At 38.3% G+C, this 25,073-nt stretch overlaps 1 protein-coding gene and 1 non-coding gene across 8 annotated transcripts in view; both read left to right on the top strand.

Annotated features, from left to right (window-relative positions):
• The window catches only part of USP15 (ubiquitin specific peptidase 15), a 106,056-nt gene that overhangs the window by 44,112 nt on the left and 36,871 nt on the right, over nucleotides 1-25,073 (top strand). For 4 of the 7 annotated variants that reach the window (XM_058673517.1, XM_058673521.1, XM_058673522.1 and 1 more), the window contains exons 5-7: nucleotides 135-280; nucleotides 3,285-3,346; nucleotides 23,758-23,844. In XM_058673517.1, the coding sequence (XP_058529500.1) occupies nucleotides 135-280; nucleotides 3,285-3,346; nucleotides 23,758-23,844 (295 nt within the window). Of the gene's footprint in view, nucleotides 1-134; nucleotides 281-3,284; nucleotides 3,347-22,302; nucleotides 22,409-23,757; nucleotides 23,845-25,073 lie in introns of those variants that run through there. The other 3 variants (XR_009246741.1, XM_058673518.1, XM_058673519.1) reach the window with 3 other exon arrangements.
• On the top strand, nucleotides 21,298-21,377 carry LOC118757623 (small nucleolar RNA SNORD74). The gene has a single exon (XR_004995293.1). It is a non-coding gene; the product is annotated as a small nucleolar RNA SNORD74 (small nucleolar RNA).

A 25,073-nucleotide genomic window follows, 5' to 3' on the forward strand; every position in this document is an offset into this window, starting at 1 on the left:
TAATTCTACTTGCTATCATATCAGTATTTCTAGTCTATGCATATGTTAAGCATTTAGCTTATATTTCCTAATATTTATTTAAAAGGTTATATTTTTAAATATGTATTGTTTGTATCTTCCCCTTTTAAATCTAGATACAATTGAAAAGGAAATAAGAAAAATCTTCAATATTCCAGATGAAAAGGAGACCAGATTGTGGAACAAATACATGAGTAATACATTTGAACCACTGAATAAGCCAGACAGCACCATTCAGGATGCTGGCTTATATCAAGGCCAGGTATTGTTTTGCGTTATTGTTTCCTTTAAGCTTATTATACATGAAGCTTTGGGGTTTCATCAAATTATATGAATATCCCTGCAATACAAAATGGGTCCTCCTGTTGTGTTTCCTGTTTCTAATTGTATCTAATTCATAACCCTGCTGGAATAACCATAAATTTTGATAACCTTCTTGATTTTGGAGGTAATCTACTTATTCAGAAAAAAAATTATTTTCAGTTAATAAAAATACCCAATGAAAATAGGTCAGTAAACTGTAATGAAAAGTACGGTAGATATTTTTGTCTTTGTAGGCCATGTAGTCTCTGTTTGAACTATAACTCTGCCATTGGGGTGAGGCAGAAGCAGCTATGGGTGATACCTAAGCAAATATGGCTATGATCCACTAAACCGTTTGTTTTCAAAGAAGGCATCTATCTGAATACGCTTCCTTTGCCAATTCCGGTTAAAAGGCATTGGTTCCCATTTGGTTTTTATTTCTGGTGTGATCCAAAGAAATCAATACCTTTAAGACAGAGATGTTTAGTTGCAATTAGGAACTGAATCTGTCTTTAAAAGTATCTCATAAGTTAATCTCTGCTCCATTCTCAGCACTTAGCTGTCATAGTCTCTCTTTTTTAAGATTTATTTATTTTTATTGGAAAGGTAGATTTACAAAGAGGAGAGACAGAAAGATCTCGCATCTGCTGGTTCACTTCCCAAATAGCCACAACAGCTGTCATAGTCTCTGAACTACATTACTCTATTTCCAAGTCCCTAATGTGTGCACTAGATCATAATTGTACTAGAATATTCACCCTAAATTGTAGACTTCATTATTTCTCTTCAAAACTCTTTCCTGGCTCTGCATTGATTATCAAATCCCAGCTCTTTAACCCGGCTATAAGTCAGGTTTAACATCTTGCCAGGTCACCCAGTATCTTTAAATAGTCCTTGTGGTTTATATTCCAGTTGTACCAAACTGAACTGCTTATAGTTTGCTAAACACACCAGGTTATTTCATTCTGCCAGACTTTGGATGGCATCCCATCATCCTGATGTCCGCTTCTTCCCCGTCCCTGCAATCATCCAGAAAAAAATTAAAAATCATTCAAATGTACAAATGAGACAACCTATTTCATAGCATCTCCTAGGTTTATTCATCCTTCAAATTCTAATATAAATGTCATTACTTCTTCAGCTTTCCTCTTTTTCTCAATATATATTGAGATATAGGATGCTTCTACTTTTAAATAAAACTTTCCTTAACTTCCAAACTGGTTATGTTTATGTCTTTCCTATCATTGATTATGTACTTTAGTTATGTTTATATTGAGCTCACCATTTAGATTGAGGAGTCCTTGTTTTGATTCAGTGATGCATCTTAGTTGCTTTTATTTAATACGTAACAGAGTCTGATGTGTCAGTCTATGCAACTTTTTGTTTAGTTCTGTTTTATTCAAAAATTATTAAAAGCATCAATAACTAGGCTCTTTAAAATTTGAAGAAACTGAAGAATCCTATTTTTTGGCAAATGCTTGCATTGTTAAATATTGTAAAACAAAAACAACCCCAAAAAACTGATTTTATCTGCTTCAGTCTTAAGTGAAATCTTACAAAACCCAATATTGCAGTTGAAAATTCCCTGACTGAAGCTGAAGTAGGACCTTGAACCTCCACCTGTAAGCCAACATGCCCTCACCTCCTAGCTAACCAGCTGGAAGCAATGTATCTCTCTCCGTGGTTCACATCGTTCAGAATTCAAATTAGCTCTAGGAGTGTAATGTAACTCCTCTAAGATTCTTGAGTCTCTGGTTCCCCGCCTCCCTGGGTCTCTATTCATTTCTCTGTGGGTTTCTTATCTGCCTTAACTCTGAGTTTTTGTCCCCCTTCCCCTCTGTTTCTGGTCTCTCTACAGCTCTCTGGGTCTCTAAGCCACAATTTTCTAATGTATATGATGGAGAAAATATAACTCCTAACCAAAAGATTGCTATTCTTTATAGATAGGTTTTTATCATATTGCAGATGAAAGAAGTGAAGTTAAATGTCCTTAAGGACTTATTATCTTCTCTGGAGTGTTTCAGAAGAATGCTAAATTTCCTGAATTTTTAAAAAAAGATGTATTTATTTATTTTTATTGGAAAGTCAGAGAGGAAGATCTTTGGTCTGCTGATTTACTCCCCAAGTGAGCCGCAACTGCTGGAGCTGAGCCGATCCAAACCCAGGAACCCAGAACCTCTTCTGAGTCTCCCACACGGGTGCAGGGTCCCAAGGCTTTGGGCTGTCCTCCACTGCTTTCCCAGGCCACAGGCAGGGAGCTTGATGGGAAGCGGGGCTGCCTGGCCATGAACCTGCAACCATATGGGATCCCAGCATGTGCAAGGCGAGGACTTTAGCCAGTAGGCTACCACGCCAGGCCCTGGAGATGATTTTTGTACTGCAAAGAATGCTACAACAGGAAGTTTGAGTGCAGCTCTCATATTTATGATATTGTCACATATATTAAAAGACTATAATCTACATAGTAACTGACGATATAATTGCAAAGTTGCAATTAAATTTTGTATAATCTGTGATTTTGAATTATCCATGCAACTGTGCCTCAATAGTGTTTCCATGATAATAGTTAGCTAATGTGAGATGTCAGTTTGTTAACTGTAATTGTTTAATTGAACACATATTATTTGTACAGTTCTGTTATACAGGTTACAAAAAGAAATGGAAAGTATGCTCCCTAAAATCAAGGAATTTATATTTTGCTTTTGTTTAGAATTTCTTATAATGTAGAACTAATAATTTGCTTTTTTTTGTTGTTTTATGACTTTCACCACTGCCTTATTATATTTAATGTCTTTGTATCTCCCTTTGCCCACTTTTGGAATCAAACTACAAATAAACGCCTCTTCATTTTACTTTATTCTTTCAATATACAGTTACTTCAATTGCTTAGCATATTCAGCTCATCTTGAAAGTTATTTTAATTTCTGAGTTTATGGAAAAACTTTTTTGTGTCATATTTGCAGGTGTTAGTAATAGAACAGAAAAATGAAGATGGAACATGGCCAAGGGGTCCTTCTACTCCTAAGTAAGTGCTCCTTCTTCTTATGGCTTACTGCATGATTTTGAAGCTTTTGATTTCCGATCATGAAATGCAGAATGATCGAAGAACCCAGTGATGTATTGTGAAAATATATACCTCTGTAATATCTGAATCTGGATTTGCATTGAAATTAATGTCATACTTTTAGACACTTGCAATTCAAATCTCTTTTAGAATAAGTTATAGAAACAAATATAATGAAAAATTGCAGCATTTAATACAGTCAACAAAACGTTTCATTTTCTTGAAGCTTTATGATTTCTTAAAAAGCATATTAAGCAAAAGCTTTGTTATTAAAATGAGTGATGTAAAATTAGTATTTATTCATCTAAAATTATTTAGAATATAGAAACAGAAGTAGTTACTTTTTAAGTGCTGACTCAAAAGAGAATTGGGAATCTTTTATTGTTTTAAAAACTGTCAGATCCGTATTTTACCTCCATTATTAAGAATACTTGAAACTAGTGTGTTTCCAAATCAAACTTTGGAAATCTGACAAGTAATTAAGTACATGTGCAACTATTATTGTAAGTTTCTGCCAAGTCCGAGGGAGCATCATATAAACATGTTTGTGTTCCTTAGCAAATACTCCTACTGAGTGGGGGAAATAAGAACCTTGAACATAAATAGCCTCCTTTTTAGCTTGTGTCCTGAAATGACATGAAAATGTCATTCTTACCCTACTTGATTGGATGTAATACAAGGGTAGAACTTACATAAAAGTGAAACTAAAAAGGATATTAATTGACTCATGTGGATTTCTTAACTGATTTGGAGGTTGGACATTTTTTGTGTGTGAAAATTCACTTTCTTAAGAGCTAAAATACTGGTCTTTCTAACTTATGCTTAGATTGTTCTGTACTTTATATAGCTTTAAAAATTCTGAGAAATTACAAAGGTTGTACTTTAGTATAGAAATAAAAGTTCCAAAGATTAAAGTATCTTTTCAAATTATTTCCACCTGAATCATAATAATTACATATCACTTTCATTTTCTATCTGCTAGATCAGTGTCATTTTACTTTCTGTAACAATATCTGCTGTATGTTAAGAGGAATTAGGTTTTTTTCTTTGATACCTAACATACGATAGATATGAAATAAATTTTGGTGAATAAGGTATTGTGGCATAGAAATACAGTTAAGACTCACAGTTCCCCCAAACGTACTAGTAAAAAAAATTGTAAATATTAATGTAAAATAGGTACTTAGTTAAAATACAGAAACACTATGCAGTAGTATATCATATATACCAAGTGATAGTTTACTGAAACACAAAAAGAAAAAACTTTTTTCAGTCTTGCATTTATCAATGAAAAGACACTCAGAAAACTTGGAATAAAAGGATTCTAACATGATAAAGGCCATATACTTTTACTAAATTCTTGGGTACATGTTAAATTTCACTGAGAAATTTTTAGTGGAATCCAAATAAATTTGGAAGATAAAAAAATCCCTTATCTGCACATATGTGATCATAAAATCCAAAAGAATCAGCGGACGACTAAAACATAAAATTCGGTTTATGAAAACCAGCAGATTTTTTTTTTCTATACAGAGAAGCCAGCAACTTTTTAAAAAAGGGTCAAAAGAGATTTTTAACCCTGTGGGCCCTGTGGGTTTATCACAAATATATGCTGATGTTAGCATTAAAACATTATTAGACATCATGTCAACAAATTATCATGGCTGTGTTTTTATAAACTAACTGGTAAATATATGATAAGCTTGGATTTGTTTGTGAATAATAATTTTCAGGTGCCTGCTACCTGCCATTAGTAAGCTACTTAGAAAATGGTGTAATAGTGACTCAACCTACAAGAAAAACATATTAAACTTGACAAAATATATTATCAAGCTCCATGTACTACATATCTTAACTTAGTAATGCCTGTTTTCTTTACATCTATCATGTCAGTGCTTCCTATTCAAAATCCTATGTGTGGAAGAAGGTGACATCTTAATTGTTGAACTAGTATTATTCGTATCTATGTGTGTTTGAGAGAGAGGAAGGGGAGGGAGAGAGAAGACATTCTCATTCTTAAATAAGCATAGACCAGTCAATACCTGTCCAGGATTAGCTAAGTCAGCCTTAGCAAAAAAGAAAGGATATGCTGTACCTGCCAGTTACTGAGAATCACTACAAAGCTATACTAATAAAAATAGTATCAGGCCCGGGGTGGTAGCCTAGTGGCTAAAGTCCTCACCTTGCATGCACTGGGATCACATATGGGTGCTGGGTCTAATCCTGGCTGCTCCGCTTCGGTTCCCACTCCCTGCATGTGGCCTGGGAAAGCAATTCAGGATGGCCCAAAGCCTTGGGACCTTGCACCCGTGTGGGAGACCTGGAGGTCCTGACTCCTGGTTTCAGATCAGCATTGTTTAGCTCCAGCCTTTGTGGCCACTTGGGGAGTGAAACAGTGAATGGAAGATCTTTCTCTGACTCTCCTTCTCTGTAAATCTGCCTTTCCTGTAAAAATAATAAGTCTTTCTTTTAATTTATCTTTTTATTTATTTATTTATGTATTTATTTATTTATTTGTTAATTACATTGCATTATGTGACACAGTTTCATAGGCTCTGGGATTTCCCCAACCCCTCCTCCCATGGTGGATTCCTCCACCTTGTTGCAGTATTACAGTTCAAATTCAGTCAAGATTCTTTCATTGCAAGCATATACAAAGCAAAGAATCCAGCATTTCATTGTCCAGATAAATTCAACAGTTTCTTGGGGAGACCGTCTCTGGTCTGAAGGCAGAGCTGGTAGAATATCATCCCGATCAATTAAAAGTCACCACATAACATCAACAAAAATTTACAACATTATGGAATTAATTGACATGGTATTGAGTAACCAATATGCTAAAAAAAATGCAAATTCTTAGCCACATCCTGTGACTACTTCATTGACATTTCAATTTTAGTTTGTGTACAACCGGCTTCTGTACACCTTAAAATGGCTATAGGGTACTATTCAGCTGTCTCGTGTCTATTTTCATTTTAGTATTTAGCAGTTTATAGTGTTGAAGCATAATTTTGCTGATCTTGTCAGATTTTAGGATAGTCTAAACTGGCTTATAACTCTAACAAGGCATATGTCAACAGTTGAGGTGCAGAACAGTTTTAGGAGGGGTGTGCAGAGAAATCTTCAGTACCTTAGTGAGGAGTAACTGATCTTTGTGTCCTGCCTAGTAAGGTATGTATGAGTCCACGCTGACCATTTCCTGTCTGGTTCTAAGCTTTCTTTGTTCTCTGTCGATCTATTCTAAATTTTTTTGTTGTTTTTTGGGTGGGGAGGGGGTCTCCGGAGCGACCCTGATGGTCATTGCAAGAGAGGATGGCGATACAAAGTTGGAACTAAGTCAGGACCAGGGAAAGCTCCTCTCCCTAGTCCCGAAGGAAGTTTACTATTCTGTTTTTGCGGACCACTCAGGGCTCCTGGCTGTTGTTCCGATGACCTTGGATCCTGCAAGGAAAGATTTGGGCTGCTTCTATCCCATGTGGTAGATCCAAACGGGGTGGATGACCTCAGAGTTCTCGGCCTCTGAAGGCACTCCAATTCTCTGTGGTCTCCTTGGTAGTTGGGATGTAGTCCTTGGTGAGGATCCGGGAGTCTCCAGGGTTGGGATACAAGCCTCCTCCTGTCCACCTGCTCCACTCTGGGGTCCCCCCCTTGCTCTGTGCATATGACCTCTTGTTAAGAGGTTGTCAGGATCGCTCTTGATTCCCCCTGTATGTCTTTGTAGTTTTAATGCTGATTCAAGTCTGTTGTCTGTAAGTTACCTGTTATGTTCCTGATAGGTTATACTTCACATCTTCCTCACACATTCTAAGGAGATAGAAGATTTCTCTTCTCTCCCGCCCCATTTCTGAGTAGCATAGGGTCTTAAAAGTATATTAGGTTTTACAATTCTTTGATGTAGATCATAAGCAGTCTGACTGACATTGATTGTTGGTTCATTGGTTACATCACAATATCTTATTGCATGAGATACAGGCTGTTGGGGTTGAAATAATATTACAGTTTACAGGTACTGTTTTTCAGATTGACATCATTTCATCTTAAGGCAAACATGTGGTATCTAACCTTTTGGGATTGGCTCATTTCCCTTAGCATACTGGGTTCCAGTTGGGCCCACTTGGCCACAAAGAACTGCATTTCGGTTTTTTTTTTAATAGCTGAGTAGTATTCCATGGAGTAAATAAACCATAGCTTTCTTATCCAGTCTTCTGTTGATGGGCATTTTGGGTGCTTCCAACTTTTTGCAATTATTGATTGTGCTGCTATAAACAAAAAAGAAAAAGACTCAAATAAGAAATGTAAACCATTAGAGTTAATTTACGAAACCCTGAAAATAATTATATCAGAGGAACCATAAAACATAATATAAAAAATGAAGTGGATTAATTACATAAACGTAATTTCTTTAAAATAACCTGATGCCAAAGTGTAAGTCAAATCTTTTTTTTTAGAATATCTAAAACTTGCAAGGGAACATGTCTATACTTTATTTTTTTAAGTGCTGTAAATAAGTAGTTTTAAAAATAAATATAGTGAAAGCTGAGTGCTGACAGGTAAATAAGATGTTGTAGAAATATATTAATGATTAGAAAAATTAAAATAATGACTAGAAAAACTAAAATAAAGCATGAGATATAACTTTCTACCCATCCTTATGGCAAAAAAAAAACTGGATATTTGCTGATGGAAGTGTTGGATAAGATGTATAGAATAAGTCAAATGTGTTAATGGGAATGTAAACTAGTATTGCCATTCCATAAATCACTCCATAATAGTTATTAGCAATGCTGATTCTCCTGACTCAGCACTCACATACGTTTTTACACAGAACCCTCTGGGATATAATCTTTGTAGCCATGTTATATGTGAGTTGGAGGCAGTCTGGTTAAGTAACTACCACTGGAGAGCTAGCATTTAGTCCAGCAATTCAAATACCCACATCCCACCTTGGAATACTAGAATTCAAATCCTAATTGCAGCTTCTCTCTCTGGCTTCCTGCTAATGCTCAGTAACTGGCCTAGTTTCACAAACTGTCTGCAAGACCTGAATAAAGTTCTTGGTTTTCAGCTTTGGTCCAGGGCCATCAGGTGGACATTTAAGGAGTGAGCCACAAATGGGAACCTACTGCCCACCTGCCTCTCTCCTGCTTCCTCTCAGATTTTAAAAAATAAATATACACCAGTGGTAAAATAAGTGAAAATGAGATATTGATAATACTGGTGAGGTTGTTACAACTATCACATACTGTTGAAAGGGAGCAAGAGATTTTTTTTTAAAGGTTTATTTATTTTTTATTACAAAGTCAGATATACAGAGAGGAGAGACAGAGAGGAAGATCTTCTGTCCAATGATTCACTCCCCAGGTCAGCTGCAACGGGCCGGTGCTGTGCCGATCCGATGCCGGGAACCTGGAACCTCTTCCAGGTCTCCCACACGGGTGCAGGTTCCCAAAGCATTGGGCCGTCCTCGACTGCTTTCCCAGGCCACAGCAGGGAGGTGGATGGGAAGTGGAGCTGCCAGGATTAGAACCAGTGCCCATATGGGATCCCGGGGCTTTCAAGGCGAGGACTTTAGCCGCTAGGCTATGCCACCAGGCCTGGGAGCAAGAGATTTTACAGTACAATTTATGTGGTTTGGAGTCCTCCAATATCTTCAGTCCTATTAAGCATCTTGCTAATGCACCCTGGGAAGCAACAGATGATGGATAAAGTACATCACCTCGTGCCACACCTGGGGAGGACCTGAACGAATTAAGAACTCCATTGTTTTGTCTGGCCCAGCCCTGGCTGTTCTAAGCATTTAGGGAGTAAACCAGCACATGGAATCTCTGTTTCTCCTTCCCTCTTCCCCCCACCCTCTCTCTTGCTTCTCCCTTCCTTTCTCTTTCCCTCTTCCTCCACTCCTGCTGTTCAAGTATATAAAAAAAAATTTGAGAGGATAATGACTTTTTCCAAATGAACACATTGTTGAGAAAGTTGAAATCTCAGGACTGAAACTCAAACATAGGGAGAACCATTTTGAAGCAGGCAGTGAAAAGAAGAGTACATCACAGGAGTTCCTTCCTACTCCGCTTTTCCTGAGAAACAAAACAAGAACAGAACGATATCAGGGATCTGTTCTTGACAAATACAGCTTTGCCCACAGCAAGAGCAGCAGAAATTCTACAAAGCCTTAAGGAATTGTACTGTTAGCATGACATTCCTTGGATATTGTGTTAGTGACAACTGAGTCTCTCACAGTCACATGAAGAAACTGGGATGGATTATCACTGTGCTTCACATTATGATGGACATTGTGTATATGTCTGAGACATAGAGCCATGTCTTAGCATCTTCCCAATAAAGCGAGCACCATGTCTTAGCATCTGGAGATGAGCTGCTCGTCTTTGATGCTTGCAAAATAGATACACATGTTTTTTACTGTTGTCTCTAGGATCTTGGATTCTGAAGTGAAATTTATGTTTATACAAAAGCTTTTTTTGTTTTTCTGTTTTCAAGCAACATATCAAAGAATTGTCACTATCTCACATTTATCTCTTAATGATATTTAAAGCTATTATTAACCAAAAGCTAAAGATATATCAAAAAATATTTTAAATACAGAGCTGGGAGCGAATTCACTGAGCTCAGTGCATGGCACTGGTCCCACAGGGAAAATAATACTGACTTTAGCATCATATGGGTCAAAATAGGTCTGTGTGGCCCTCAGACCTAACAGCCAACGGGTTCTTGGCAAGATCAGCACCACCAACAACCTAGTTACATAGACACCTGGTGTCTCCCTAATACTAATCTAACAAAAAGTGGGAGAAAGGTGGTACACACAGCACTGCAGCCTCAACATGTTATCCCAGCAGGTGGAGAGTAGTGAGCCAGGAGCTGGAGCTACAGAGACCATGGTGGAAGTGTAACATAAAAATCCAGACTTGGAACTCACTGGAAGAAGAGGCATAAAGGGCTGCAAAGAGCTGTGTATCAATCACAATAAGTAAAATTGAATTGTAGAGCTGTGGGTGACAGAGCTTAGAAACCTGCCCTAAGGAGTAGAAGCTGCTAACCAGAAGCACAATGGCCAAGAGCAAAAGAAAGGACAGAGGCACAATGAATATTACTGAAGACTCCCCTGCAAAGGAGCAAAAACTTTGCCCACCTCAGAGTTATCTGAGCATTGAGAAAATGGAGATAAAAAATTCGAAACACTTGTTATAAAGCTTCTTATCAACAATGAGAAGCACATAAAGCAGGAGTTAAAGGAATTTAAGGAATATGTCACACTGAAAATGAATCAAATGAAAGCTGATATCAGAAATTAAGAATAGAGTGGAGCAAATTAAAAGTACAATTGAGAGTCTCCAAAATAGAATGAAAGAATGAGGCAGAAGAAATAATCTTAGAATTGGAAGCAGAGCTGGATCAGGCTAAAAAAAGCATTCAAGAATTGAAAGACACTATTGAAGGCCAAATTTTCCAAGGATGTTAGTATTGTGTAGCTAGTATATTCTGAAGATATGTGACTTTTAAATCTTGTGTTTAAAAAATTATATGAATAGAATAATTATAGAAGAATGAGCATTCTTAAAAGGAAAGAAAATTTCTGTCAATAGGTAGACCCTGGGTTAAACAGAATACTTAATGTTGACAACCTTACTGCTTAGCTTTGGCTTCTAAATATGGCTTTGTTGATAATTTTATTCTGTATTATTTCATCTAAGTATAATTATTTTAAAGAATGCCTTTGAAATCATCAAATTATACAAAGGAAAACTCTAAACTCATGTTTTTCTGAAATAACAAAAATTTACTTTGTAGGGATATCATGAAAATGTGGATTAATTCATTTATATTACTCAGTGAAATAGAGAAAAAGTGTCTGAGCCAGGTGTTGAGTGGAAAAAAAAAGTTAAGAATCATAAGTAATTTGGAGAGGCATTTTCCCCAGACTAGAGAACAACCTAAGATAACTTTACTATCAGGCAAGTAAGGCTTAGTCATACCTTATCACACTGCTGTTTGTGGTGTCTGATTAACCAAATTCTATCCTTATGACTGGTACGCTAAGTATAAACTTAATCTAGTTCCTCATAGTATTTTTACAGCACTGCATCCCCATGAGCTACTCTTGGAGAGTATAGCACATGGTAAATAGAACTGTTGCATACTGCTTTTTGCTTGGGAAAAAATAAGCATTTAAGTGAGTCTGCAATGTTCTGTTTTTGTTTTGTTTAAGATCATCTGCAGATACAGTACTCTTAATATTTAGAATACATTGAGGAATAGATAAACCCATTTTGCATTAACTACAAAGCTGAATGAATTCAGAAATGATGGGTTAAAATGCATTAGTAGTAACTCTTACAAAATGTTGGTTTCATTTTATTAATAAATTGTGTTCATACTTTTTAAGTTTTTACAGGTGTAATTTTCTGCTTGCTTAAAACATGAGATCTGATTATATACAGTTTTATTTTTATGCTTAAAGTAGTTTGGTTTTTTGAAATATTTCTGTAACTACTTTGTTGGCTATTTAAGTTAACTTGGAGGGTTGAGTAAATTTAGCTTATACAAGTTCAGAGTGTGATGCTAGAGCCATTTTTTTCACTCTTTGTTATTCATGTAAATTGATATTTACATGAATTGATAACGCCTATATTTAATTTGAAATGAAGCCATCAACTATAAATCTTAGTAATATTCCAAAATCTTTTTGTAGTTATTTTAAAAATCATTTTAATTCTTTAAAATTTTCATTTCATGCTGTAACTCATTTTGTCTTATTGTTCTCATTAAAAAATAGGCATGAAATGACTTTTTCTCAGATTTTAAGGTTTGAATTTATAGAATATCTGAATAAAGATGCCTCAGATACATGTAAAGAAAGGTAACCAAAGCTTGGAGAATAGTAGCTGCATAATTCAAACAGTGGTGGGGAAAAAGCATTTATGTGTTTAATTTTAAAATGTGGAGAATAGTATATTAAGCCTTACAGGGTGTTCCAAAATAATGATCCAGGGCAGATGGATTAAGTAGGTTAATCATGCACATTCAGTAAAACTTGGGTCTTACTTTGTCACAGAGGCCAAAGAAAAGAGTTTCTGGAAGAAAAGGATTGGTCAGTGATGTCAAATATTGCAGGGATGGCCTACATAGAGAACAGGCGGATAGTGTGCTTGACATTGCTTGGCCTGTAATATTCAGGCAGCATGGTGGGAATGACAAAGGGAATAAATGTCTACTCAGAATGTAATCAACATTTTTTGGAGATATGTGATTCCATAAGTAGAAGAAACCACTTTGTAAATTTGCCTTTTTAAATTTTCATTACTATAAAGAACAGATTTCATGTACTTCATAGGTACAGTTATAAAAGGTAATCATATTTGCCCCTGTCTCAATCCCCACGCCTGCCTTCTTTTTCTCTTTTTTTTTCAATAAAATTTTGTTTACTTTAGAGTCTTAGGATTAATGCACAACATCAGCAACTTAGGAGGCCCAGTTCCCAGATCAGATACCTGCACTGACACGCTGGTGTAGTTACCACAAATTTGACATTAACCAAGCCCAGAATGTCCGCCAGCTACGGGCTGCTTTTCCCCCAGCCATGTCACACTTGCCTAGGTACAAGGCAACCTAGGCAGTTGCCTACACCTGGGGCTTAGTTCTGCACTTAGAGGTTTCTAAGTGTTCGTGAAGATCTTAAAATGCATATGCCAGTTTGGTTTTGGAATTATGAAAATGCATATACATTAAACATTTTTTTTTCTAGGACTTATACCTGCTTTCTGTTGTAGTAAAATAGTGTTTAACCACATAACCAATGGACAGCATGGTCACATTCAAGATGAACCAATATTAGAGTCAGCATTTGAACAGTATATTAAATGTATCAATGAATGTAATTGAAGTATAGAGTTCACATAGATGTTTGATACTTAAAGGTTATCTCATATCTAAAGTGCTTCAAGCAAGAGATGTCCCTAATAATGTTCCTGAACCTAAAACTTGTTGAGTCATCAGTTTTCCAGATCAGGTATGCCTGGCCTGTATTGGATGCTTTCATTCTCTCCTGATTTTTCCAAACAAGGATTTGAACAGTTTACAGGAGCATATATAAAATCAAGGTTATCCATAGAAGAAAACATGGAAAAATAAATACAGTCACAGTTAGATGAAATGAGAGAAGTTAACTGAAAGGAAAAATAGATATACAAATGTATGGACTTTGTTGTGTCATGATTCAGGCTAAACATTTGGGAACGAAAACATAGTTTGGAAGGAGGAAATGCACATGAAGTGGATATTGGCACTGATACTGACATGTGATTTGGAACAAAAGATTCCTTCTCTGTTAGTGTTGTGTATGTTAGTATTTATAGTTAAGATTGGGGAATCTGGAGCTTGTTTTAAACTACCCTAGCAGAAATAGTGGAGAGGGTGATTTTTTGGATCTGGGTAATACTGGGTGCATATGAGAATTTGTGTGCGCTTCAAATTTTTGAAGGAGCAACTAGAGTTGGAAGTTTAGGACTGAGTCTCATAAAGGTAGAAGAGAGGGCTTCGGTTAAGAGTGGAGTGCTTTTGTTAATAGAATGTTTGTAAAACTAAGCAACTAAAGTAAGAAATTGAAATAAAACTATGAGAAGCAGTTTACCTATAAATTCCCATAAATGTGCTTTCTTGTCTCTTTAAGCAGTTTAGTACTAGGTACACAACAAGTGCTTCCTTGAATGAATGAATATGTGTCTCACAACAGTAATTATTTTAAATAGTTCAAGAGGTTTAAATTTTTTTCTCTAAAAATTTGTCTTAGGATGGTTACTAAATGGAAAAAGGTTGTTTTGTTAAAATTGATTTTGTTTTGTCTAACATTATTATTTAGATTTTTTCCTAGTTATATTGTTACATTTGAAAATAACTGGAAATCTTTACTTGTTTTGCTATATCATCATTCAGACATTTGTATTTCACTTGCTCAATACGGCATTAGGCTATCTCTGTATATTAAATACACAGCTAGCCAAGCACAATCTTTTCTGTTCCAGTGAGAAGCTTAGCTTTGAATTACATGCTTATGAATTACATGTTTCTAGTTGAAATTTTTAAACATGGGGCAATTCAGATACTAGAAGCATGTAATTATCAGAGATAAGGTTTAATTTTCTTAAAGTCAGTCAGCTAAATTGATGTCTTACTTTTTTCTGTCTTGTTAAGAATGACTTTCTGCCTTATATTACAGTTAGCCCCAAAAGGCCAAAATTAGTTTTAAAACCGGACAGGTAGGGCCGCACCCTGTCATAGTGGGTTAGGTCTCCACCCATGGTTCTAACTTCATGGTCACCAGTTCAGATCTGCTTCTGATGCAGCTCCCTGCTGCTGGTGTGGGAAATCAGTGGATGATAGCGAGAGTGCTTGGATCCCTGCACCTTCATGGGAGAGCCTGAGGAGACTCCAGGCTTTAGACTGGCCCAAATCTGGCCGTTGTGGCCATTTAGGGAGTGAACCATCAGATGAAAGATTCTGTCTCTTCTTTGTCTGTATCTCTGCTTTTCGAATCTTTCTTAAAAAGCTAGGCAGGTGACTTAAGTATCCAATCAGTGCACAATATTCTAAGCATTTCTTCTCTCTAGAAAGACATTAAAATAGTTGATAGTAAACCATGTATTTGAATTGTGTCACAAAGAACTAAATAAGGTGTGTGGTCATCATCTACATGCCAGCTAGTCAATTTCCGAAACACCTGCTATATGTTTTCATTCATCAGTGTTGTCTGTAGCAGCATTTCAGAGTTTTTACATGTCAGCTTTACCTTGGGCCACATCCAGCCTGTCTCTGATGGCCTTTCTGTTTAAGGACAGTTTGTCTCCCCTCAGGTTCTATTCCTGAGCTTCCCAGATTATACCTTTTCTTTAATTGTCTCTTTCTACGCATATAGAATGCCTGCATACTGCCATACATGTAACAGATACTTTTTCTTTATTTTTTTACCAATATATCATCTTTCCTCTTAGCCTGGGAATATAACAATCTTTTCCATTTTAAAAAATTATTTATTCTAAAGGTAGAGTAGAGAAGAGAAAAAGAGAAGCTTCTTTGCTCCCCAGTGGCTACAATGGCTGGGACTGGAATTGGACATGACCACCACCTGAAGCCCAACACTTCATCCAGATCTCCCACTTGAGTACAGGGACCCTAAAACTAGGGCCGTCTTTTGCTACTTTCACGGTGCACTTGTGGAGAGCTGGATCGGAAGTGGGAACAGCTGAACTTGAACCAGAGTCCATATGGGTTGCTGGTGTCAAATTTGAATGCATGATACCATTTCTCACTTTCACCCCATCCCCTACCCTTGCCACCAGGACTCTCCTTTCCAATCTGACCCATCTCCTTTCTGCTGGGCTTCCTCTTTAGGGTTGTCACGCTGCATTACACACCTGTGTACAGCTTCATTGTGAAAGACCTTCCCAGGCACAGTGCAGTCCACAGCATCCCTGACCATATGCAATAACTCTACCCATATCTTAAATGCATTGGTTCTCTGAAGATTTGTCTGAAAACCTCTTCCTCACTGACATATTAGGTACTCAAAATCAGATGATAATTTCTATACTAGTCTTGTACCTCATTTCCAACTGGCAGAAATATACTGTTCTATATTTCTGGCATACGCATTACATGTTTTCAAATTCTAAATTCCTCTTAAGTGTCATGTAGGACTCACCCCATCCCACATTCTTCACAGCTTTAACTGTATTCATTTCCTGTATTCCCTGATTCAGATACAATCTCAGAGCCATCCTTCCCACCAGTTCTTTCCACAGCCTCATTTTCTTTCATCTGTATTAGCTAGCAGTGTAACAGGTTCCACCTCCTAACCCTGAACGTTCCTCCAGTGTTTTGATCTTGTACCCCTTTACATTCTGTTTTTTTTTTTTTAAAGATTTATTTATTTTACTACAAAGCCAGATATACAGAGAGGAGGAGAGACAGAGAGGAAGATCTTCCGTCCAATGATTCACTCCCCAAGTGAGCCGCAACGGGCCGGTGCGCACTGATCCGAAGCTGGGAACCAGGAATCTCTTCCGGGTCTCCCACACGGGTGCAGGGTCCCAAAGCTTTGGGCTGTCCTCAACTGCTTTCCCAGGCCACAAGCAGGGAGCTGGATGGGAAGTGGAGCTGCCGGGATTAGAACCGGCACCCATATGGGATCCCGGGGCATTCAAGGTGAGGACTTTAGCCGCTAGGCCACGCCGCCAGGCCCACCCCTTTACATTGTTGAGAATTAGAAATCCAAAGAATTTCTCTTTATGTGTGTTATATTGTTTATCAGATGAGCAATTAAAATTTTTTCGTTTATAAATAACTAAGCCATTATCATTTTTATGGAAAATCACTTTTCCAAAACAAAAATAATCACTAAGAGTAGCATGGGTTTACTTTTTTTTTTGTTTGTTTTAATATATGGCTAAATGGAAGCCTGCTAAATTCTCACGGCTTATGGATTTAATTTATTGTGCTACATTGTTTGAGTTAATGTACATAAAGAAAATTTAGCTTTTCACAAGTAAGTACTTGAAACGGGAGAAGTGTTTTCAGTCGTGTGTACCACATCAAAATCAGATTATAGAGGGCCTGGTGCAGTAGCCTAGCAACTAAAGTCCTCCCCTTGAACGCACAGGGATTCCTGAATGGAAGATCTTCCTCTCTGTCTCTCTCTTCCTTCTGTATACCTGACTTTCACATATAGATGTGTGTGTGTGTGTGTGTGTGTATATAACAGATGATAGAATCACCAAAATGGTTAGTACTCGTATGAGTCTGCAATGTTCATTGCAATGTAGAAGCTGAAATCGTGTCAGATGCACATCTTTTTATGTATAACTGCATAACTTTTGATTATTTTGAAAATCATTTTATATGGATCTTTTAAGTATTTGGCAAATCTCATTTGCAGGGTTTAGTTTTTTGGTTTGGTTTTTGTTTTTAATCACATTTTTAAAGCATCAGTCTTATAAGAAAATCCAAGTATAGTGAATCTGTCAATCTCACTGTGGTGGAATCAGATTTTACAAAAATCTGAGTTTTGTTGGAAAGCTTGAATTTTGTTATTGGCAGCAAATATTTTTGAGTCTTTTTTTTTTTTTTTTTTAGGGTAAAAAGGTTCAAGGGCTAAAGGAAAGTGGGTAATACTATTATTTCCATATTGTTTCCTTCTTGTTTAAAGGAGAAGCCCCACCCAGTTTCCCACCGCCCCCCCCAGGTCCCTGATGTAGGGCATGCTCCGAGGTTCTTGCTCAGGTGGTTTTGATGGTTCACCAGTTTGAATCGCTGCCAATCTTGCCACTCCAAGCACGATGAGTTCTTTGAAGAATCCACTAATTGACATAGTCCATCATAGAATCTTCGTTTGCCCCATATTTCGCTGCCAACATATAGCTGAGATGGTTGATTGACCTGTTCTGTCTTCTGTCTTTTCTTGGTTAGGGTTCTCAGTCCAGAAGCTCAATTGGGAGATCTCCAAAAAAACTTTGTCTGAGGTGTTCCTAGACCAGATTCTTGTATGTACTAGCAAGTACAGGGCCCGGCACAGTCCATCGCCCCAATCAGCTGGTGGTTGCAATTGCTGGGTTGGTTCTGTTTTCAGCCCCGACTTCCACTGGAACCAATGGGTGTTGCAGTCTGGCTTGGTTCTGCCCAGCACATACTTGGTCCCCGCATAAACCAGTTGGAGCTGTAGCCTAGTTGGAGCGACCCACAATAACCCCCACCAGGCCCGCCCCCTACCCCGGTTTGCCAGTGTGTGTAGCAGTAGTCCAGTCTGTCCCACACCCTGTTCGGCTCTCGTACATGTCAATGGGTATTAAAGTTTAGTTCCATCTAACCAACTCCACTATGCAGCCCACACAGATGCTGTTGGGTGTCTATCTAGCTACCCCAGCCCCTGTCCTAGTTTTCGTGCCCTCCCGTGGCAGTGGTAACCCAAGAGGGAGGAGCCCTTATTTCCTTGCCAGGCCTCTCCCACTCCCGGTTTTTGCACTCTTCGGTTGGTTCTGTGGTTTAACTTGACAGAATTAGACCCCAGTGCCAGCTTCTGCCAGCTGATGCTAAGCCCAAACAACCCTCACCCACTCTAAATTTGTTTGCACCAGTAAGAATAATCAGCTCAGCCTGGCTTTTCCCTGATCTAGTCCACATGAGGTTACAGGTGTTGTAGCCCTGCTTAGTCTGGTCTGCCCCATCCCAGCTCACGCTCTCCAGTGGGAGTAGCTATCCAGCAAGGGAACCACCCCATATTCCCCCTGCTGGCTCCGCCCCCTCCCTTCCTGGTTCTCACAAATGCTGGTTGGGTGCTGCGTCACATGCAGTACAGGCAACCTCACCCTGGCATTCCGTATTGTGCACTGGTTTTTGTTGCGACCAAACCTAGCTCGACCCACACTGTTCTGGTGCTCGGATTTGCCGTAGATGACGTGAATTGATTCAGCCTGGTCTGCTCCCGACCCATGCCAAATGTATGCCAGTGGGAAACTTTCCATGGCCTATTCTGGGCTGTTTCCTTTCATGTTTTTTGCACTTACCTGCCGGGTCTGTGTCCTGCCAGAGGAGTTGCCCAGGCTCCTCCATCAGAACCTCTCCCAATGCCAGATTTTGCACATACCAGGGGGTCCATGAGCCAGCCCTACTCAGTTCACCTCCTGTCCTAGCAGAAACAGTGGCTTTTCTGACTGGCCTTCAACCCAAACTGGTCCTTGCTGTTGGATGTTTCAGCCCAGCCATGGCTCGTCCATACCCACATACGGCGCACACATGGCTCAGTAGGGGTTGAGACCTTACCTAGTACATTGCACATCTACACTGGTCCTCCAGGACACCAGAGGGTGTTGGAGTCTGGCCCAGCTCGTTGCATCCAATCCCAGTCCACACTTGTGCCAAGGGACGCAGCCCCCATTCCAGCCCAAGCACCCCTTGGTGGGAACCTCAACCCAGCTAAGGTTGTCCCCTTAGCTCCCCAAATGGGCCTGCTCCCAGCCGTAGATCACGTGCATGCCAGTGGTTGCTCTGATTCAGCTTGGCTCAGCCCCTCACCTGTCCCGACCTCTGCCTTAGACACTGTGGCTTAGCATTCCTGGCTTACGCAGACCAGTAGGTGCAAAAGCCTAGCTCGGCATAACTTGTGTTCCATCCTGGTCTCTAGTTTCACTTGTGAGCTAAGGTTTGCTCAGTCCTGCCTGCTCCACCCTGTTCCATTACCAATTGACACATCAGCCAGCTGTTGGAGCTACTATGCCCAGCTTGTCCGACCCCCCAGGTCTGGACCACATGTTCACCAGCGGGCGCTACGACTCGCCAGGGGAGTTTCCCAAGTTCCTCCACTAATCCACTCCCAGACCCAGTTCTCATACATGCCAATTGGTTTTAGGCCAGGTTCCGGCGAAGTCTGGCCTTCCATTTGGCCTTGTATGAGCTGGTGAACATTCCGGCCCGGCCCACCCCACACCCTATTCAGGATGCACATTTGGGTGCTGCTGCCTTAACCAGTCCAGATTGTTGTCGGTTCCTTTACCTGTGATTGATGGTAGGCTCCTTGGTCACACCTAGCTTAGTCCGTCACTACCTCAACTCTTGAGCTAACCAGTGGGCCTGGTATTTCCACAGGGTTTGGCCCACACATCCCCCACAGAATCTACCCCCGGATATGTTTCTCGAGTGCTAGTTAATGTAATGGCCCTGCATAATGGGACCCTTCTCCTGATCCATCATCATGTCAGGTCAGGATATGATTCTGCTGGACAAGCTCAGAGCCATAGCTTTTGCATGGACTGGTGTTTGGGGGTCAGCATTGTTCAGTGATTACAAGTTCTTCAAAGGAAGAGTTACTGTCATTGGGAATCTTTAGGATTGATCCACGTCCCAGAAGCACAGTGGATTCAACCTGGAGCTACCTAAGCAGCGATTCAAAGAACCAAAACCCCAGAGCTCCCCAGCCAGGCAGCTAGCAGGCGGAGCGTGCACTGGCCGCCCGGGGACAGCTTACCACATGCACGTGGTGGCTAGTGTCTGGGATCCAGGCATGAGATGCCCCGTCCTGAGACTTAAACTCCCAGGCCCAAGGTCACGCCCCTCCCCAATCCCATTCACCGCCCAATGAGGGCAGTGGGTGGGCCCCGGACCTGTCCAGTCACAGAGACTTCCCCCTCTGTGTACTCACCCCAAAGGGAGCAGGCCCAGGAACAGCTCACCACGTGCACATGGTGGCTGGCATCTGGGATCCAGGCATGAGACGCCCCGTCCTGACACCCACCAGCAGCCAGGAGGCTGCTAGAAGTTTAAACTCCCAGGCCCAAGGTTTTGTTTTTGTTTTTAATCACATTTTTAAAGCATCAGTCTTGTAAGAAAATCCAAGTATAGTGAATCTGTCAACCTCACTGTGGTGGAACCAGATTTTCCAAAAATCTGAGTTTTATTGGAAAGCTTAAATTTTGTTATTGGCAGCAAATATTTTCGGGTCTTTTTTTTTTCTTGCAATGAAATTGTCCATTTTGGTGGTCTACCTGCTGTGGCCAACTCTGAATAACCACAGTCAGCTGCTCTAACATAGGAGCATGGATTTTGTCCAGTGGGTGTATCTTTGGTCTAGTGATTTAGACCAGAGTTCAGGTACCTGTAATCCCATGTCGAATCACCAGTGTGTGGGGTGTAGTCCTGGCTGCACTCCTAAGTCTGTTTTCCTGCGAATCTGCATCTGGGAAGTAGCTCAAGTCATTGGGTCTCTGGTGACATGTATACCTGGATTTACTTCCTGGGTCTCCTGACTTTGGCCACATGCCAGCTTCAGCTGTTGTGGGCGTTTAGGGAGTGAGCAGATGGAAGCTCACTCTATCTGTCTTTCAAAGAAATAAAGTGGTGTTGTATAAAGAATGACTTTGTGTCTTTGATGAAAGCTGGTGTTCTAGAGACATCTGAAAGTGCTGATGAATGCTAGCAGCTTTGGTGGAAGAAAGGCTTATTTAATCAAGATAGCTAATTTGTAATTTGGTATGAAGTATAATAGCCGAGACTTAATAAAGTTGATCATTTTAATCTTTTCAGCTTGAATGTTACTAAGTGGGACTTTGTTTTCCTCTGTGACATGGTGACTACAAAACCTTGCTATGGCTTATTACTCAGGCTAAGGAATCAGCACTTTATCCCTTATGATTTTTACATTATTAATGTAGCTACCCATCCAGTGAAAGAGATCAAATAACATTTAAACAGTACCATGGAATTATTATAAAAATACTTTGGATCACACAGACACCGTTAAAGGGGTCTGAAAGGTCCCAGAGTCTGGGAGTCATACTTTGAAAACTGCTTCCTAAATCTCCAATACAATATGCCACTGCCTACTTTAACTGCAGCCCTTACTAATTCCTGCTTTTGTCATTTACTAACTGATCGTCAATCTTCAGGTTCTTTTCTCAAAAATTACCTTCCTAGAATGCAAATCTGATTTTGTTGGTGCATCAGCACAATTGAATAAAATCTGAATTCTTTCACAGAACATAAAACTTGCATGATATTTTTGCTTGTTCCTTCTGTTACTATATGGCTAATGAACGGTTAAAACAGTGGACAGAAAAAAGAATACACATAATATATAAATCATTGTGTATATTGCTTAGAATGTATATGTATAAACTCACATATACCATATTCCTGGACCAATTTACTAGGTGTAATGAATCTTTATTTCCATAATTTTTACTGTAAGTAAATTGCAGGAAATTTCATTTTATATATGTGTTCCAGAAAGGTGGTAATGAGTCACATTTTGAAAAAAATCAGTCTTTAATCAATTCAATTTTTTTGTCTGACTTAAAATTTTTCATGTGAATTAAAAAATGTTAGAATATTTCTGACTTAAATTAATATTTTTGAACTAGAGCCTGGAAATACTTGGATTATAATGTGTGTTTTGAGCTTAATAAAGTAAAATAAAAACTTGATAAATGGACTTCTTCCAGAAAGGCATCTAAATAGAAATTCTACGTAAGTAATTCATCTATATACAGCTTTTACCAGCAAAATTTAAAAAAATAATATCCAAAAAAATTTTTAAGTTTTCCAGAAGTACAAAATTTCAAAATTAAATTTTTTGTAGTTAAATATTACCTGACAGTCTGCATATGTATAAATATAGAGATGAATCCAAATTACCTAAGAGTAAATTTTGCAAATTATGCTTTCCTGCCCATTGGCCATTTAATAGAGAATATGACTTTTGAAAACTAATCACTTTGGGCTCTGTTAATGTGCAGTTTACCCTGGCTAGCTGCTAAAACCTAGGTTTTTACAAACCCATAAGATAGAACTTGGTGAGGCCCATTGCAGTAGCCTAGCGACTGAAGTCCTCACCTTGCACATACTGGGATCCCACAAGGGCACTGGTTTGTATCCCGGCAGCCCCACTTCCCATCCACCTCCCTGCTTGTTGTGGCCTGGGAAAGCAGTCTAGGATGGCCCAAAACCTTGGGATCCTGCACCCATGTGGGAGACCAGGAAGAAGTTCCTGGCTCCTGGCTTCGGATCAACCCAGCTCAGGCTGTCACAGCCACTTGGGGAATGAGTCATAGGAGGGAAGAGCTTCCTCTCTGTCTCTCCTTCTCTGTATATATCTGACTTCCAACAAAATAAATAAAGTTTCAAGAAAAACAAAACACTTGACTGTGAAAATTACAAAGGAAAATCTGCTAGGAAACTTAAGTGTTCCATTCATTTAGATGTTTTAACCATAAATATTATCTGTAAAGTATTGAATGAGTAAAAGCTAATAGTGATTGCAATTTTTTCGAAGATCCTGAGTTAGTGAAGTATTATAGTAGATTTACACGGAGTATTTTTCTTCCGGTTTTTCCAAGGTCAATGTGAGCCGAATATTATTTCTTAAGATTATGTTTAGAATTTTTAAGCTGTTCTATCCCCATTGTCTTAATTTTTAAGACTTGATAACATTTTCATATCTGCTTCAGTCATGTGTACTGGTAGAATGACATGGTACCCACTAATAAAATATTTTTGGTCCATTCCTTTTGGAAATTCATTGCACCATGTTAGTTATGATTAGCTGAACCAAGAAATCAGTATATTGAATTAATAGACTTATAAGAACAATAAAAAGTTGTATATTCAGTTTGATCTTATACTGGCAGTATATTTTAAAAGGGAAAATGCACTGGAGTTTGAAAATTGGAAAATATAAAAGTGATTTTGTACATAAAACTGTTTTCCAGCTTTCATTTACTACAACATTGTCATCTGTTAGTTCTTTTCTTTATTTCATAATTGATTTCAAAATCTTCATTTTTTATATCTAATTTAACATTTTCATATTTTTAAAGGTCCCCAGGTGCATCCAATTTTTCAACTTTACCAAAGATCTCTCCTTCATCTCTATCAAATAATTATAACAACATCAACAACAGAAAGTAAGCACTGAATCTTAAAGCCTCTTTGTTTAATTGATCGCCCTTTTGTGGTTGCAAAAAATCTCTTGTATCTAAAATTAAAAATAAAATCTCACTGCATTCAAATTGGTTAACTTTAAAATTATTGGTCACTTCTTTATGCATAATTACACAAGAAATAAAAAGCATAGCATTAAATTACTTCTTGACTTAGCACATATTTAGAGTTTATTGAAAGAAATAAACCACTTTCACATTCTAATACTGAAATACACATCCAACAATTAGAACTCAGTTTTGTAAGACAAGTGTAAACTTCAGATGTCATTTTAGAGCTATCTCCTATAATAGAGTACTCTTAAAGGTTGCGTCAGTAATTCTCAAATACAGAACACACACAGATTTTTATGTACATGCAAAAACCAATCTTTTTCTTAAGGGTGTTCGAAGAAGCATTTCTCGTACCGCACAGTAAATAAAAATTCAGAATTTTAGAATTTATATTAGTTACAGATATGTGTATGCTATGTTGCCACAAGAAAAAAGAAGTAGAAAGCACTCATTATTTGTTGAGTCTAATGAAATTATGGGAAAAACTGTTCTCTTCTGGGTTGTATGGATACTTTGTAGTTAATATATTCACAGTGTTTAGTTAAATAATGCCACAGTTTTTCAAGCTCATAAATGACATCTGATTTTTCCTGTAAGCTAATTTTGAAATAATCTTCAAAATAACACTATGGACATTATAGGTATAATTAGTTTCCCCTTAGAATGCATGTTTTGGGGAATAAAATTTAACAAAATATTTCTTACTTTTGAATTAAATAGGATACAATAGCTAAAATCATTTTGGAATCGAAAAATAATGAAAAGTGATTTGTCCCACTGGTTATCACAGCTTACTAGAGAATTCGGTGTAGCATGGACCAAGAATATGCCTGCAGGGCAACAGAACCACAGAGAACTGAAAAACAGACGTTTGTCTATTTTATTCTAGACTAATAAAGAATAAGCAGATCATCATAAATTATTGTTTTGAGAACATTGCATCACTTTAGGGAATCCAAGAAAACTGTCAGGAAGATAAATGGGAAAAAGTACTAGTTACAAATTATAACCATTTTTAAAATGTCGAGGTCTAGAGAAATGTGAAAAAAATTTTGAAGACAATTAGAAAATAAACAAATGACCTAAAAATAAAGGATATGTTTGTAAGAGTTTATTAGAAATGTATAATTAAAAGCATA

Source organism: Ochotona princeps, chromosome 15 (assembly GCF_030435755.1).
Source record: "Ochotona princeps isolate mOchPri1 chromosome 15, mOchPri1.hap1, whole genome shotgun sequence".
NCBI lineage: Eukaryota > Metazoa > Chordata > Mammalia > Lagomorpha > Ochotonidae > Ochotona > Ochotona princeps.